Genomic DNA, 18,557 nt, shown 5'->3' on the forward strand with positions numbered 1-18,557 from the left:
ATGTATAACATACAATGAGGTAACAAAAGTCAAGCGATACCTCCTAATATTGTGTCGCACCTCCTTTTGCCGGGCGAAGTGCAGCAAGTCGACGTGGCTTGGAGTCAAGTTGTGTTAGAAGTCCCTTGCAAAAATATTGAGCCTCTGTAGCCATCCATAATTGCAAAACTGTTGCCGGTGCAGGATTTTGTGCACGAACTGACCTCTCGATTACGTCCCAAAAGTTTTTAATCCGATTAATGTCAGGCGACGTGGGTGGCCAAATCGTTCTCTCGAAATGCCCAGAATGTTCATGTTTGGGGACATGAAGTCCATGAATGGCTGCAAATGGTCTCCCAGCAGCCGAACATGACCATTTCCAGTCAACGATTGGTTCAGTTGGAACAGAGGACGTAGTCGATTCCATGTAAAACCAGCCTACACCATTGTGGAGCCTCCACCATTCAAAGTCTGTTGATTCCCGTCGTGTGGCCACAATCACGTGGAAGACCTTTCCACATGCGTCACCTCAGTACAAATGAAAGGTCCGCCAAATGCACAGCTCTTTTATACCTTGTGTACGCGAAAAAACTGTGTATGTGCTTATCGTTATCCGATGACTTGTCACCTCCCGTAATTAAATTTATAGTTAGGAAACCTTTTAGAGCAGTGGTTCCCAACCACCCAACCAGGGGGTAATTACCCCCAGAGGGATAAAATGTAATTTTCGGAGGGTTAAAACCAAAAGGATACAATTGTGTTTCGATCACAAAATTAAATTGTTACTAGCATCATTATTTCGTAAGACTTTAATATTGATTACATAAGTTACCATTAATTACGTCTTTTTTCCAGACACTAGCCTTAAAGCATGTCAGGCTGTGGTGGTGGTTACAGCCTGTGAAACGAATGTATTAACATCTCTCTCACATTGTCTACCCACTACACACATACATTGTACTTTCTTCCACGCATCTGTTAAAATTAAGACACATGCATCACATATTGTTATATTATCTCATGAAAACGCCTCCTTGAGTATTATTCACTTCATAACAGTAAATGAACTGACAGCACAACAGTAGTTATCTAACGTCTACCTCACTGCTGTGTGGCCTACACTGTATTATTATTATTATTATTATTATTATTATTAACACTGGCCGGACACAAAGGCTTGGCAGCCCGAAGTCTTCCGATTTCTGCCAATTCAGATGTCAGGAGTCATTTACAATGAGTGGGCCTAAATGTAGTTCACACATTCGGTTGATTCTGAACAGGGATGCGGGATGTGGGTGAAGCAAGTGCTGCTAGGGAGAGGAGTGGTGGAGAGGAAGCATTTTTAGTGGTAGTGGTGGTGGTAAGTTCCTATGGGACCAAATTGCTGAGGTCATCTGTGCCTAGGCTTACAGACTACTTAATCTAACTAAAACTAACTCACGCTAAGGACAACACAAACACTCATGCCCGAGGGAGGACACGAACCTCTGACAGGGGGAGCCGCGCGAACTGTGACAAGCGGTCTTAGACCACGTGCTTACCACGCGCCGCGCATGTTTAGTAAGAAGTGTCTACTCTCAATGTGGATAGTTAGCTTTCTTTCCAGAGGAAGTGGTTTAGGTAACAGTCGCAAACGTCTACCTCACTGCTGTGTGGCATACACTGTATTATTATTATTATTATTATTATTAACACTGGCCGGACACAAAGGTTTGGCAGCCCGAAGTCTTCCAATTTCTGCCAATTCAGATGTCAGGAATCATTTACAATGAGTGGGCCTAAATGTAGTTCACGCATTCGGTTGATTCTGAACAGGGATGCGGGATGTGGGTGAAGCAAGTGCTGCTAGGGAGAGGAGTGGTGGAGAGGAAGCATTTTTAGTGGTAGTGGTGGTGGTAAGTTCCTATGGGACCAAATTGCTGAGGTCATCGGTGCCTAGGCTTACAGACTACTTAATCTAACTAAAACTAACTCACGCTAAGGACAACACAAACACTCATGCCCGAGGGAGGACACGAACCTCTGACAGGGGGAGCCGCGCGAACTGTGACAAGCGGTCTTAGACCACGTGCTTACCACGCGCCGCGCATGTTTAGTAACAAGTGTCTACTCTCAATGTGGATAGTTAGCTTTCTTTCCAGAGAAAGTGGTTTAGGTAACAGTTGCAATGCACTGAGAACTGTTTTACCATTCTACAAAAGAAGTTGTCACAAATTAGTACCGAGCGAGGTGGCGCAGTGGTTAGACACTGGACTCGCATTCGGGAGGACGACGGTTCAATCCCGAGTCTGGCCTTCCTGATTTAGGTTTTCCGTGATTTCCCTAAATCGCTCCAGGCAAATGCCGGGATGGTTCCTTTGAAAGGGCACGGCCGACTTCCTTCGCCATCCTTCGCTAATCCGATGAGGCCAATGACCTCGCTGTTTGGTCTCTTCCCCCAAACAACCCAACCCAACTCACAAATTAATCATAGTAATTGTCTCACGGTTTAATAAAACACTTGTAATAGGTTAACACCATTTATCATTCATCTATTTAAAAATGAATGTGTTCAAAGAAAGTTCTTTTTCATTCGTAAGTTTCGATGGGAACTGATGTTAAACGTGGAGGAGAGGGGCGAGGGGTACCAGCTAATATCTGATTGCCCTCAGGGGTAATGATCGCAGAAAGGTTGGGAATCACTGTTTTAGAGGTTACAGCTGGTCTATATGCATAAACAAACCACCTAAGAAATGTCGGACAAGATGCATTAGCCTAAAAGTGGATGGTCGCATTTTCACACCACAAAGGCCTTGCACTACCACACCGATAAATTTCACATTGCGCTCGTCGCATGACACAAGAACATTCACGGCATTTGTGATTGCTTGTGCTACGGGTATTGCTTTATGAGCCAGTGTGGAGGTTGACGGTCGAGCCGTGGCGTGCCCGCAGGTCTGGCGTGGCTGGTGATCCCCAACAGCCACTGGACGCTGGCGCTGGGCCCGCTGGAGTACGGGCCGTGGCGCATCCTGCTGCTGCTGTGCGCGCTGCCCGGCCTGCTGGCGGCGCTGCTCATCTGGGCGCTGCTGCCGGAGAGCCCCAAGTTCCTGCTCGCCACCGGCCGCAACCACCACGCGCTCGACGTGCTGCGGCTCATCTTCGCCACCAACACCGGCAAGGACCCTCTCGACTTCCCCGTGAGTGTCGCCTGTCGCCATTTCAAATCTTGCACGTGTATAATAGCATTCCCGATGTTTCTGTTATGCGACGCTAGTACTTGTGGAGAAAAAGGTGTAAATGAACTAAAATATTCATTTCTTTAATTTTTCACTATATTCGACATAATCGTCTTCAGAGATTCAGCAACTGACTTGATAAGTAAGATAATTCTGAGTTATTGTTACATCTCACTTGTATGTTCTTAATTAGAGTACATGTCAGATCGCTCTGGATTACCAGAGTACTGATATGTGGTTCTGCGTAGACAAGACGTGTTGCTGACACAACTACTTAGATCTGAAGATGATCCAGAGTATTCGAAACGTGTAATATAATTAAAAATGTGCAACTGAGATGGAACAATAAATCAGAATTATTTTATTTTTTTGGCCAGACTGTTATAAATGACCAAATATTTCACTTCTGCCATCTGTATGTCAGAAATGAGTTATCAAACGTACATGCTTGCATGTCATCAAAGGTGTGTATATGTGTCATCATTGTTGCACACAAGGCAATATACACGGCCAGAAACGTTAATATGACCACCGCGAATGCTTAACATCGACATGCAGTAACATCTCACAGACGATAGGAGGCAGCACTAGCAGCAGACGGTATATAAAGCGTGTTGGGGGACGCGGAAAACAGTGCAGTTGTTGTCGTAACGCGGAAATGGAGCTATTTACCTGACGTCCAAAAGGGCACGATCACCGCTTTCCACCCAAGGATGGAAACATTTCCAAAATGGCTAAGCTCTGTTCTCGTGGCGGCATGGTTAAAGTATACTGTGCATGGCAAAATGGTGCTACCCAAACTGGTCCCGAGTCAACTGTGGTGCACCACAGGCTATAGATGACAAGTATGAACGACGGCTGTGGAGATGTGTATGGGCGAATAAAAGTGAAACTGTTGAGAAACTAACCACCGAGATGAACCAAGGGGCAACCAACAGCGTCTCCTCAGTGACCAGCGTATGGGCCTTCACAGCAGGCGCCTGGCTCAGACACCCATGATGACTACTGTTCGCCGGCCGCTGTGGCCGAGCGGTTCTAGACGGTTCAGTCCGGAACCATTCTGCTGCTAAGGACGCCGGTTAGAATCCTGCCTCGGGCATGGGTGTGTATGATGTCGTTAGGTTTAAGTAGTTCTAAGTCTAGGGTACTGATGACCTCAGATGTTAAGTCCCATAGTGCTCAGAGCCATTTGAACCATTTGACTACTACTGTTCATCGGCCACGAAGACTGGAATTTGCACGCAAATACCGCAACTGGACGTGAACCAAGGGCAGCAGGTGGTCTTTCCAGATGAATCGCATTTTATGCTTCATCAGACTGATAGTTGTTTGCGGGTTTTTGGGAAGGCTCCAGAAAGGAAGGAGGAGGAGGAAGGTTTATGGTCTGGTGAATGTTTTGGTGCCGTTTCCTGGGTGATCTCGTCATTCTGGAAGGCACAGTGGACCAACACGTGTGCATCAATCCTTGAGGACCATGTCTATGCTTACATGCAGCTTCTTTTTCCTCGGCATGATGGCAGCAGACCAATTCAGGGTGTCAACGGCTCGCAGTGTAAGTAGGTGGTTCGAAGAGCACCAGGGTGAGTTTACCGTACCCCTTGTCACCAAAGTCCCCGGATTTAAAAGAAATCGAGAACTTTAGGGATCACTTCGATCGGTTGTACGTGCCATGAATCGTCAATCGAGAAATGTAGCGCAGCTGGCCACGGCACTGGATCCAGATCCTCACTGCCTCGCTTCCTGCACGTATCGCAGCGGTCCACCCAGCAAAAGTAGTTATTCAGGCTTCTGACAAGATGTAAAATCAATGTGACTGACAGTGTATTATCAACCAGTGAACCCCAGATTCTCTAAAGAATAGAACTCCCATGCATTGCCTTGTGATTACCCTACAAATAAGTTAAATATTTAACATACATCACGAATGCGAGAAAAAGATTAGAATGTGTTTCAAATTATGTATAGTTGGCTTGAAGTCGCTAAATGCTCGGGTTTTCAAATCCTTCATTAATATAGTCGGGGTAATTTGCATGTCATGAGTTACATTGCCTCAAGGCATATACAAAGTTTCTTACTGTTATACTTGTCTTACTGTGATGATCCTTGAACATAGTTTTATACCTCCTAATTAGTAGATCATAACAGCATTTTTTATTTTTAAATTAGATCGCTAATAATAAGAAAATTTGAAAATAAAGTTTTTGTTGCCCCTGGAAGCCGTTAGATACACCACTTGCAACAGTTATTGAGTGCCATGAACCGAGTTAAACGTTTAATAATACAGATACCATTGTTTTTTTTTTCAGCCTCCTATCAACTCAACAGTATTTAATGTTCGGAACTTTCCCTACGGTTCGTCATTATGTACCACGAGTATGATATTCCATTTCTGCTGAACAGTGGTCCTACACAGATTTGTTGAGAAAGAAATAGAGCTGTGTATCTAACGGCACTCTGCAAACTGTCGGCGGCTCGATGCAGTAGCTTGTGGGGTATGTTTGAATATGTAGTTGTAGATAGCTTATGAGTTCCCAGTAAATAAAACTACATTGTGATTACTGTAACAATATTTTTGGTATTTACGAGTATAATGTGCAAATAAGTCTACAAACCGCGAACAGTTCTTTGCAATAACGATTGCCATGTCATTATGATCTGCACATTAACCCTACCGAGCAATCCCGGCTTCGCAAGTATAACATTAAGTATCTGCGACCAGACGGACTGTTTGGCGTAACGATGATAAATTACACAATAAAAGTTTACAAACTGATATGGCACATCGGGTCTACAACAAGGATCAGTAATCACATAGAATTTGAGGATTGCAAATCCCACGAGAGGGCGTTACTGGACAAACACGGATGGTGCGCACGGAGACGGTCGCCATTCAGGCAGTGGAAGCGTTGCTAGCATGGCCAGCTGTATGTACTATGAAATGGCTGAGATGCATTTCATTTATGACGCGGCCAACTGTTATGGACGAGAACCCGTGTGATTGTATCGTGTGAAATAACCGAATAGAAAGATGCCATGCTATACTTATTCGCCGTCCTGCATCACCGATTGTGCGAAACCAGCTCGTTCCATGTGCACCAGCCGGATCCTGGTTGCCAACAAGATCGACAGCTGCTGTGGAAGAAAGTGTTAGCACACGAGGTGTATCCCGCGCCACTGATATCCCCCAACCCTTCGTCGGGCTCATTGTAGACAACGAAGGATTACATCCGTCTCATTTCCAACGCGTTGAGGCCTTGCACCCAGGGGACTACAACACGCGCATGGGATTTGCGCGATGGTTTCTGCAGGAATCCGCTGCAGATCGAAGCTTCACAACGATTTTTTTCTTCAACAATGAGGCTGCGTTCTCATTCCAGGGTGTGATGAACTTTCAAAATCTACACATGTGGGCGGATGTGCTACAAATGAGCGTGCCTCACAACGCAAATTTACCCATAACGTTGGGCTGACATCGTCGGAGACTGTTTGATTGGGCCGTACATTCTGGTATCTCATATTTCTGTGAGAGGTTTTGCCGGACATCGTGAATGATGTTTCCGTGCCTATTCGTCGCTGCATTCTATTTCAGCACGAAGGAGGCATTGCTCATTTCAGCAGACAAGTGAGGGCACATCTGCAGGCAACCTTTCCCAGCCGCTGTATTGTTAGCAGTGGGCCAGTCGCATGGCCACCACAATTACCCGATCCATCCTCAGTCACTTTTTTCCTGTAGGGGTATCTGAAGGGCTTTATGTATGAGACATCTATCACATGCCGGAGGACCTAATGGGCATGATTGTTGTGGCAGTAGGATGTCTTCGAAATACACCAAGTGCCTTTGAGAGAATCGATGTTAGACGTGTCTCGATGCATTAGGACAAAACTTTGAACATCTTTAGTGGACGTCCTTTAGTAGCATGTGAGTAAATAACGGCAACGTCATTTAGAAACCCCAGATGGCCTTAGCGAGCCTCGGTTCGTATGTGATTACTGATACTTGTTGTATGCCTGGCGTGTCATGTCAGTCTGGAAACGGTTTTACCGAATCACTGTACATATATTAAAGAGAACCGTATCAAAATGCCTACAGCAATCACTGAGATTAACATTCGCAAAGACAGAAAAACGCTGTGGTGTGATTTTAATTCGTCACAGTTCTGCCAATGTGCACGAAAATTTAAAAATTATGCACACAAACTTTCCTTGTGAATTAGTCTATCCAGTATTGAAAATCACATCACAATCCCTACCGCAGTTTCTGAGAGTAGCCTTAATATGCACAGAAAAACACAGCGGAGAACTTCAGTTTATAAAACGTACAGATATACTATCCCCTCTACATTTGATGTTTGCGTACTTTTACGGTACGAAAGGTTTTGCGCAATATATTTGAGAGGATCGATCTAAAATTGGAACAGAAAAAATTTCTTTATTTCCATCTATGATCACAAAGCTGTTAGATCATTAGACTACCTGTTTCACTCAGTATGACAATCTTTAGATCTGCTTTAAAAACCTGTCCTAATACAATGGTTCCATTATATATAAAATAGAGGCATGGCTGTATTCCCTGGCAGAACACACTGCACCTCAAATGAGGTGAGGGTTGTGTAGCATAGAGAGGTAGAGGTGCAGAAGTGAGATGGAGAGTAGAAGGGTGGGTTGGAGAAGATGATGATGATGTTTGGTTTGTGGGGCGCTCATCTGTGTGGTTATCAGCGCCCGTACAAATTCCCAACCTTTGCTGAGTCCAATCTTGCCACTTTCATGAATGATGATGAAATGATGAGGAAAACACAAACACCCAGATATTTCGAGGCAGGTGAAAATTCCTGACCCCGCCGGGAATCTAACCCGGGACCCCGTGCTCGGGAAGCGAGAACGCGACCGCGAGACCACGCACTGCGGACAGGGTTCGAGAAGGGTAGCTGACGGCCGGGAGGAGATGGGACGGAACTGTAGCGCTGGTGAGGTCCTTCCGACTGCAGGCAGAGGGAGTTTTGCGCAGTGCGCAGTGAAGGGATTGAGTGGACTGATAGAGAAAGTTCGAACAGAGGCAACTTTGGAGAGGCAGGTGTGACTGTAGTGTGAGAGATTAGAGCTGCGGTGGGGTGGTTGTGGATCAGGGTCTGGCAGAAATTGAGGCCAAGCAAATTGCTGGATTCAAGGATCTACTCGTACATGACAGTGCGACGTTGGTTATGAGGACAAAGATCCAGAGGGCACAGGCTATCGGATATGCACTAGCTCGTTTGAAACAAATGACTCAGTAGTGTAAAGAAATTAAGCCACACCATGCTGTGTTACCTAGACTTATCACGAACTGAGCCATACGTGAAGAAAAGGATTCTCAGAGATGCACTTTGCGCAATTTTGGCCGTGCATTTCGATTGTTTAAACTCAAAAGAACGCATTTTGGTTCCAGACTTAACGGAAGTAACCACGTTAGAGTTTGGCAACAAACGCCAAAAGAACGTGAGACACGAAAGCTCCCGTAGATAAATTCGTAAATAATTTAGGAAATGGCTATAAATTTGTTTATTTATAACAATAAGAGCCAAATACACTCACATTTGGTTATGAGTGTCGTAATATGACGTCTCGTTGAATTTGAACATAATTTACGTAGTTGAGAGCTGTCATATTCATACTTCCCACCTATAGCGTGCCTTCCACCAACAGTGGACGTACCGCCTAGCTGTGACTGGTCGGCGCTCAGAAATTAATGGCGGACACCACAACTTACGCGGGCTAGCACATACCACAACAAACATGCAAATGCACCTGATAAGAATACACATAAAAAACATCCCTCCAAAAGAACGTAAAACACATGCAATAACAAGTGCAATAAAATAAAGGAATAAAACAGAGAAAATAAACAGCAGTAATGCTATTGGTAGTGTGTTAACAATATATAGTAAACACGGTTCACTAAAATTACATTTACTTCTAAGGGAAGCAAACATTTAGAATGTCACAAAAGAGACAGAAATTACAATTGAGTCTATACGAAATGTTTGAAGTCTTTACAGGGGAAGAGTGCTTGGCGATACAGCTTACCAGTGTCTGTGATTGTGGCGCAGTGACGTCGACGGCGGTTAGATGATACTGGTGGCGTAGTTATTGTGGCTCCATCTGTCATGAAATTACAATGGATTGTCCTCTTGCACGGAATATTCTTCTCCAGGCGGTAATATCGTCTTCGGTGTCATTTCTTTGGTCACAGGTCGGTAGATGTAATTGTTGCTGTGTAACTTAACGTTCGTATGTGTACGACTACAACGTTCTCGCCGCGCGGGATTAGCCGAGCGGTCAGGGGCGCTGCGGTCATGGACTGTGCGGCTAGTCCCGGCGGAGGTTCGAGTCCTCCCTCGGGCATGGGTGTGTAGTGTGTAAGCTTAGGGACTGATGACCTTAGCAGTTATCCCGTAAGATTTCACACACATTTGAACATTTTTTGAACAACGTTCTCCACACACACATTTCTGACTCTAACGTCCCGTACACAGTTTTAAAACAGTAAACATTGCACATTTTACTCGCCGATCGGAAAGTTAGTCTGTCCGCTTTTATTAATTACGATCGCGAAATGCAGTTATGGCGAAAAACAGCACCACACGTAACAAACGGTTGAATACTTTCCACGGCGACAGTTAATGTTTAAGCGCGCGCAGCAGTTCATTAAGTTACACACGAGATAATAAGTTCAACGTATGTTAGTTCGTGCAAAACAGTTCGGCTCTAAGCACGACAATCACAATCCATCCGCCTAAGCATTGTCACTACAGTTTGTAGTACTCATTGAAATTCACAGTATTCATAGTATAACATTTTGTTTCGTAACATCCGCGTAAAAATTTAGTTATAACGTGACCGAACAATAAGAATGTGGTCATGGATATTAGTGCGCTTCCGTCCAGCACGAATACAAAACACACGCGTGCACGCCGCAACGCTGCACACCCATTCAACATCTTTATTCGACTGCCATCTATCGATATCGTTCTCGCATCACAGTTCATACAACAGTGCTGCATGTTGCGTGTTTTGTTTTCACACAGCGCATTTCACAAAAGCATTACAAAGAGAATCAAACATACATTGATACGAAGAGGTTGAAAAAAGTCAGCCAACCAGTTGCAAACCAAAGGGCTAAATGAACCTTCGGTTTACAACTGGTTGGCTGAATTTTTTCAACCTCTTCAAATTTATACAGTTGCTGAATCGCATCAATGATCAAAAATTTGATACATTGATACTTTTGCATACTCACTTAAAAAAAATGGTTCAAATGGCTCTGAGCACTATGGGACTTAACTGCTGAGGTCATTAGTCCCCCAGAACTTAGAACTACTTAAACCTAATTAACCTAAGGACATCACACACATCCATGCCCGAGGCAGGATTCGAACCTGCGACCGTAGCGGTCGCGCGGCTCCAGACTGTAGCGCCTAGAACCGCTCGGCACCCCGGCCGGCTACTCACTTAAAAGAGCTTCATGTAGCAACATCAATAAAGCAAAAAAAGTTACCTTTTATGCTATAGAACAAAACAATAAATATTCTAAACCATCAAAGATATATACACAGAGCAAATGAAACAAACAAAAAGACAGTACAGTCAGTCCCTCGAAATCGACCAGAGCGCTCTGTGAATTTGGTGTAAATTGGCGAGGTAGTATAATTAGAAATGTTTACACCCCCTTGAAAGACTGCACCATGACCATAACTGCACTCAGCCTTCACTCACACTCCCATCTCCACAGTATCCCTCCCCCTCTGTTCCATCTTCCACTCCAGCTCACTTCTCCACATCGCCGTGCGCTGTGCTCAAATCCCCTTGCTTGTGGCCAGAACAAAGTTACCAGTGTTACATTCCCAATGCTGCTTCTCCCTCCCAGTCGTCAGTGACCCTTCCACACCATCTCTCACGATCCCTGTCTCCTTTTTTCCACCACCCACTCTGCCAAACACAGTCCCTCGCCCCAAGCGAGCTGCAGTGCCGGCGCATCGTAGTCACCCACGTCGAAGCAACTTTGCAGCTGTCTGTGTATTGTGTAACTGTGATGAAAATTTGTTGTATTCCCAGCCTTGTTTTTCTGTCTTTCGACTATGTAATGCTATTGTATTTACAATACTGCCATTAATCTGTATATTAAAATTTTTTTTGTTCCGTAATAATTTTGAAAAATTAAGCAAATACTATAACGAGAGTAAGCTTTTGTTAAATGTAGTTTATCTGTTTAAAATGACCTCTTTGACGTAGGTGGAATATATGTATTAAAGCATAGTTTGTAAATAATTATGTAATATTTCAAGTACAACTGTAATGAATTATGTCAATTTCGTACGTATATGCTGTCATGCAATTGTAGATGGTTCATACTTAGGGTTTTTGTAAGCAGAAGTGTAAATTGAAAAGGTGTAGGGATCATAGGTAGAACGGAACTCCGTTCTGTGATGGAATGGAAAAGGTGGTGGGGCGCACGAGTGAGAATTGGCGCGCAAGTGGCTCACACAGTCGGTAGCTGCCCTGCAATTGGTGAACACGCATTACGTTGGTCAAGCACTAGAGGCCCCGAATTTACCTGCAAGACTGGGTTTTGGCCTCGGACGTGTTCTACATGATTGACGCAGTACGGCAATAAATTAATAGCTCAGAAATTTGCAATTTTATCTTCGCCACCAAGAGGAAGACAGAGCTATGTACATCAAGAGCCGTACCTGCGCAATGTTATTACGCAGCACCGCCTCACGCCACCTTCGACATCAGTAACAGGCAAAGTACTTTATTTAGAAGTGTATCACAATATGAACCATCCTTCTTCAATCAGTGGAATATAAGTGTTAAATGTACCTTTGAGTTTAACCGTAATTTTCCTATTTCATTTTCCTCAGTAGGGTCCTTACCTAAACGAATTTATTCTGAGTATCGTGGTGTTTATTGAAGCTTGAATAATAATAAATTACTGGCAATAGTATAGTTTTGGTAGTAAGTTCTGAAAAGCATTATTAAATACTAAAGTTTGCATATATCAGTTTAAGGGCCACCGCTTTGCGTGACCATGAGGATAAGTTTTCAATAGCATTTCTGAAAGTAAAGTAACATAACTGTTTAACTGCAACAATCTTAACAGTAATTGTTCGTGTTGCTTTTCCATGTCAAAGAAAGCGAGACAAATATTGGTGTTAGTAAAACGTTAACAAATAACAGTCCTAAAGAAATGAAATTTAGTCGTGTTAAATAATAGTTTTGGTCATATGAATGATAGCTATAAGTTAAACATTTTTTTTTGTATCCTTGTCGAAAAATATGTGTGTCTTCTTTAAATAATTACTGAAGTATAGTGATAAATTCCATAAGTAACAGAAAGCGGGATTAATAGTACTTACTGCCAAGTGACTGTAGTAAATGGAAATTAAGTGGTTGTGTTTAAATTACGTAGTAAGTGAAAGTAGTTATTTATTCAGTGTCGAAAATTGACTTCATCTTTTTGTGTAGACACTGTGCCCGATTTGGGCTGGCGGCCGTTTTATTAACCGAAACAGTTTATTGCTATAACAGGCTTTGTCTGATAAAAGGTTTCCAAAAGTAATTATTCTCACTGCTTTTCCCCCAAACTGTATGCTTCGGAGAAAAATAGTTCGATACTTTACCATTATGCTGTACACGGTTAAAATCTCTCTCCGAGAGTTGATGGTTTGGAGTGTTAGTGCTGCGTAATTTTGTGGTGGTGTTCCTGCCGCTACTTTCTACACAGTTCTGACATTCCGAATCGCGGATCTTCCGTCTTTACTTAAACGTTCTGGTACCGTATTGACAAGAACGCGAAAGTACCGTTGCAAACTCAGTGTCCCAAATGTGATTTACTCGTTCCATTATTTATATTCCAGCAAGGACTATCCAACACCAGACCCAGAATATGAAAATGACTGATGAAAACATTGACTTCTGACGGATAGAAACAATATGAGTAGTGAAACTTATTAGGAAGTACACGATTGGTGAATAATCTTGTGGAATATCGATATTCAGTAGATTTGCAGCAGTGTGGTGGTCGGTGTGCAGGTGCGGTCTCTGCAGCTGGACAGCCCGCCGCGGCCCTCGGTGGCGTCCCTGGAGGCTGGCGGCCTGTCGACGTCCGCCAAGAGCACCGGCCGGATGGCCCTCGAGGTGGCGAAGAGTATGTGGCGGCAGACGGCACCGCTCTTCTCACGGCAGCACGCCTGTAACCTCGCCGCCGTCTGCGTCATCGACTTCGCCATCTTCGCATGGTGCGTTGTACTCCCAGATACTGCTTGCAAAATTAATGAAAGTCAAAAGAAATTGCATACAGGACATGAAACTAACTGAAGGTATCTTGACCTTCATGTCGATCAGAACTGAAATATCGGGGCACAGGCGCCAAGTAAACACGAAGATCTGTGAGTATTTAATAAAATGATTAATACTAGTCAGTGCCTGTTCCAAGTGGTATTTACATCTACATACGAGGTGCATTCAAGTTCTAAGGCCTCCAATTTTTTTTCTAACTGACTACTCACCCGAAATCGATGAAACTGGCGTTACTTCTCGACGTAATCGCCCTGCAGACGTACACATTTTTCACAACGCTGACGCCATGATTCCATGGCAGCGGCGAAGGCTTCTTTAGGAGTCTGTTTTGACCACTGGAAAATCGCTGAGGCAATAGCAGCACGGCTGGTGAATGTGCAGCCACGGAGAGTGTCTTTCATTGTTGGAAAAAGCCAAAAGTCACAAGGAGCCAGGTCAGGTGAGTAGGGAGCATGAGGAATCACTTCAAAGTTGTTATCACGAAGAAACTGTTGCGTAACGTTAGCTCGATGTGCAAGTGCGTTGTCTTGGTGAAACAGCACACGTGCTGCCCTTCCCGGACGTTTTTGTTGCAGTGCAGGAAGGAATTTGTTCTTCAAAACATTTTCATAGGATGCACCTGTTACCGTAGTGCCCTTTGGAACGCAATGCGTAAGGATTACGCCCTCGCTGTCCCAGAACATGGACACCATCATTTTTTCAGCACTGGCGGTTACCCGAAATTTTTTTGGTGGCGGTGAATCTGTGTGCTTCCATTGAGCTGACTGGCGCTTTGTTTCTGGATTGAAAAATGGCATCCACGTCTCATCCATTGTCACAACCGACGAAAATAAAGTCCCATTCGTGCTGTCGTTGCGCGTCAACATTGCTTGGCAACATGCCACATGGGCAGCCGTGTGGTCGTCCGTCAGCATTCATGGCACCCACCTGGATGACACTTTTCGCATTTTCAGGTCGTCATGCAGGATTGTGTGCACAGAACCCACAGAAATGCCAACTCTGGAGGCGATCTGTTCAACAGTCATTCGGCGATCCCCCAAAACAATTCTCTCCACTTTCTCGATCATGTCGTTAGACGGGCTTGTGCGAGCCCGAGGTTGTTTCGGTTTGTTGTCACACGATGTCGCACCCACGAACGCACTTTTGACACATCCATAACTCCATCACCACATGTCTCCTTCAACTGTCGATGAATTTCAATTGCTTTCACACCACGCAAATTCAGAAAACGAATGATTTCACGCTGTTCAAGTAAGGAAAACGTCGCCATTTTAAGTATTTAAAATAGTTCTCATTCTCGCCGCTGGCGGTAAAATTCCATCTGCCTTACGGTGCTGCCATCTCTGGGACGTATTGACAATGAACGCGGCCTCATTTTAAAACAATGCGCATGTTTCTATCTCTTTCCAGTCCGGAGAAAAAAAATCGGAGGCCTTAGAACTTGAATGCACCTCGTACTTACTCCTCATGCTACGTTGCGTGACGGAGGGTACGCTGTACCACTAATAGTGCCGGCCGCGGTGGCCGAGCGGTTATAGGCGCTTCAGTCCGGAACCGCGAGACTGTTACGGTCACAGGTTGGAATCCTGCCTCTGGCGTGGACGTGTCTGATGTCCTTAGGTTAGCTAGGTTTAAGTACGAGGCGTGTTTTTTTGAGTACCGTTAAAAAATACGTGCTAAGATATCTCAATAATTTTATTTTTACATGAAAGCCTGTACCTTAATCTACTTTTCTACATAATTTCCGTCAATACTGAGGCACTTGTCATAACGTTGTACCAGTTTTTGAATACCCTCCTTATAGAAGTCTGCCAGCTGACTTGTTAACCACTGCATCACCACAGTTTTGACTTCGTCATCGTCTTGAAGATGCTGACCGCCTAAGTGTTTCTTCAAGTGCAGGAACAGATGGTAGTCACTGGGCGCAAAATCGGGGCTGCACGTAGGATGATCTAGAGTTTCCCATCGAAAAGATGTGATGAGATCTTTGGTCTGATTCGCCACATGCGGATGGGCATTGTCTTGCAGCAAAACAATGCCCTTGCTCAACTTGCGTGGACTGTTGCTTTGATTCTGGTGTGACGTAGGCCACCCGTGTTCCATCGCCCGTAACAATTTGGCTTAAGAAATCATCACCATCGTTGTGGTACCGCTCAAGGAAAGTCAATGCACTGTCTAAACGTTTGGTTTTGGCACATCCGTCAACATTTTCGGTACCCAACGTGCGCACAATTTCCGGTAATTCAAGTGCTCGGTCACAATGCCATACAAAACACTGCGAGAAACATTAGGAAAGCCATCCCGCAAGAAGGACATCGTAAAGCGTCTGTTTTCTCTCACCTTATTGTCCACTTCCTGCACCAAACTTTCATTGACGACCGAAGGACGCTCACTCCGTTGTTCATCATGCGCGTTTGTGCGGCCATCTTTAAATGCTCTACCCACTTTCTTACCATTCCATTACTCATAATGTTTTCTCCGTAAACTGCACAGATCTCACGATGAATATCGATCGCTTTTAGGCCTTTAGCACTAAGAAATCTTATAACAGCCCGTACTTCACCGTCGGTGGGACTCACCATTATCGGAGGCATCTTAAACACTCAGTACACATCGTAAACAAGGAAGAACTAGACTGTAATGGCGTCAGTGCGTAGATTAAAGTACAGGCTTTCATGTAAAAATAAAATTATTGAGATATCTTAGCACCTCTTCTTTTAATTCCAAAACGGTACTTAAAAAACACGCCTCGTAGTTCTGTTCTAGGTGACTGATAACCTCAGATGTTAAGTCCCTTAGTGCTCAGAGCCACTTGAACCACTAATAGTCATTTTCTTTCCTGTTCCACGTGTACATCATGCCAGACTCAGGCACGTCCAGTTGGCCTTAGTTTCTGGCATGATGTACTCGTAACTTATGCAGATATTTTATCCTGTGAGTCCTGTTACAATTTTATGCTGATAGGAGCCTCTGCCTGTGGGATAATTCTCGATTTGTCAATTTTATATATGACAAGTGCCGCTCGGCTTCAGCTAATCTAATGTACCATCATGTGATGTAACAAGGCCCACTGCTTCTGAAGAAGATATTTTTAGAATTATCGAAACCTGCGTCAAGGACTAATTAACCTTTATTTTGCAACTAGTTGGCTGATTTTTCAGCCTCTTCAGGTCTCCATTTATATTTCTTTCCCAATGCAGTGTCTCCACTATGGGTCGGCAGCTGAAAAATACTGGGGAGCTAACATATATACCCATGTGATTAAAATGTCGGGTTAAAATGCCCCCTCCCGTATACCTACCTGTTAAGATTCGCCGCTCTGGGAGGATCCAGACCTCCCTAGTTTATGTGTGGTTTCCACTTAACTGTATTTTTCTTTTTCACTGTCTCCCCTCTCTCTTTTACTCTTTGTGCTTCTATCTCCATCCCTCTTTCTCTTTTGCTACCACTACCTCTCACTAACAATCAATATTTCCTGTCACTTTGGCTCTCGCTGGTATTGTCTTCATCCATCATTCTTCCTCTTTCACTAACGCTCTCTCCCTTCCCCATCCTGTCTTCTCTCTCTTTCTCTCCCACTGGCACTGTCTCCTCTCTCCTCCACTGTCACTGCCTCTCTGCTACTCTCCTGCAGCACAATAAAGCGTAAAAATGAATCGCATGCCAAAAGTTTTGGTGAAGAAGGCGGAATGAAGATTGAAGCAGCTGGTTCCGCACTTTCCTGTCACAGTTTTTTAAAGAGGAACATATTCGCCTCTTTTTTCAGCTGGTTCCCTTGTCTTACCAGTTACAAAAGGTTTGCTGCTTATATAAAACGATTTCTGTAGGTCAGTAAAGTTTTGACAGTATCTTCATATACTTCGCACAGTTTACATCCTTTGACACACATTCACAACAGTTAAGTACACATAGTATAAGGTTAATACACCCAACGAAAGTTTACTTTACGCTACTTTACATAACCATACACAAAATTTTTACGCTAGACCTACAGTACACGGAAAGATGCAGCATTTGATTTGCAAGTACAAAGAATTTCATATGACAATTTTTTGTAAGGCGCTTACACTACCAGGTGACATCATCGGATAGTTTCCAGATCAGGACAGTGCGTGTAAGCTTGAAGTTCCCGTTATCCACAGACAGCGCGCCATTAAATTTTATAGGTGTAAAAACGCTGACAAAACATAGTTCGGTGACCTTAGAACCCTTGAGATGACCCTAGAACCCTTTACATGTGTTCACTACTTAAGTTAAAACTACATTTACGCCTCAGGCCAGATAGTACGCACACATTTTACGTACGTAAGTATGGCAACTTTGAACCTCTTAGCGAAATCCAGAGGTTCAAAGTTGCCGTACTTACGCACGTAAAATGTGCGCGTAATCGAAAATACTTTCGAAATCCCCGAGAATGTCATCTTAAGAACATATGATTAAAATTTCGACGAGCTACCATGATCAAAAATTATAGAAATGTCCGACCCCACAATTAGCACTTCTCGTACGCAAAAACTTGGCTTTTGGATGACAAATGGTTCTTTTATACGCCGGCTCAGGTCCACCCTAGACCACACCCAATGCGGAAGAACCAACGGATTTACTCGATTTGCATGGACTGGAGGAATTGTGTAACGTTTAAATGTTAACAGTTTAATGTAGGTGGTCTCGGAAACTGACATATGGCCGGGAGAGCAGTGTGCTGACCACATGCCCCTCCGTATCCGCATCCAGTGACGACTACGAGCTGAGGATGACACGGCGGTCAGTCAGTACCGTTGGTCCTTCATGGCCTGTTTGGCAGGAGTTTAGTTTAGTTTTATTTTACTGTAGGATAGCTACAGTATGCCCGTCCTTCCGATACGTATACAAATCGCCACTATACAAGGGCTATCCAAAGTTCTTGACCCCTTATCTTTGTAATCAATAGAACTTGAAATATAACCCCCTCAAAAATCACATTTTTGTGTGCGGGTTTTGGAACATATTAAACTTGTATTACAGGACTGGCTACGGGCGACA

At 44.0% G+C, this 18,557-nt stretch overlaps 1 protein-coding gene across 1 annotated transcript in view; it reads left to right on the forward strand.

Annotated features, from left to right (window-relative positions):
• LOC126484850 (synaptic vesicle glycoprotein 2A-like) overlaps nt 1–18,557 on the forward strand; it is a 116,375-nt gene that overhangs the window by 60,701 nt on the left and 37,117 nt on the right. The window contains exons 6-7 of the mRNA XM_050108449.1: nt 2,914–3,158; nt 13,269–13,474. Of these exons, the coding sequence (XP_049964406.1) occupies nt 2,914–3,158; nt 13,269–13,474 (451 nt within the window). The remainder of the gene's footprint in view (nt 1–2,913; nt 3,159–13,268; nt 13,475–18,557) is intronic.

This window comes from Schistocerca serialis, chromosome 1 (genome assembly GCF_023864345.2).
Source record: "Schistocerca serialis cubense isolate TAMUIC-IGC-003099 chromosome 1, iqSchSeri2.2, whole genome shotgun sequence".
Lineage (NCBI taxonomy): Eukaryota > Metazoa > Arthropoda > Insecta > Orthoptera > Acrididae > Schistocerca > Schistocerca serialis.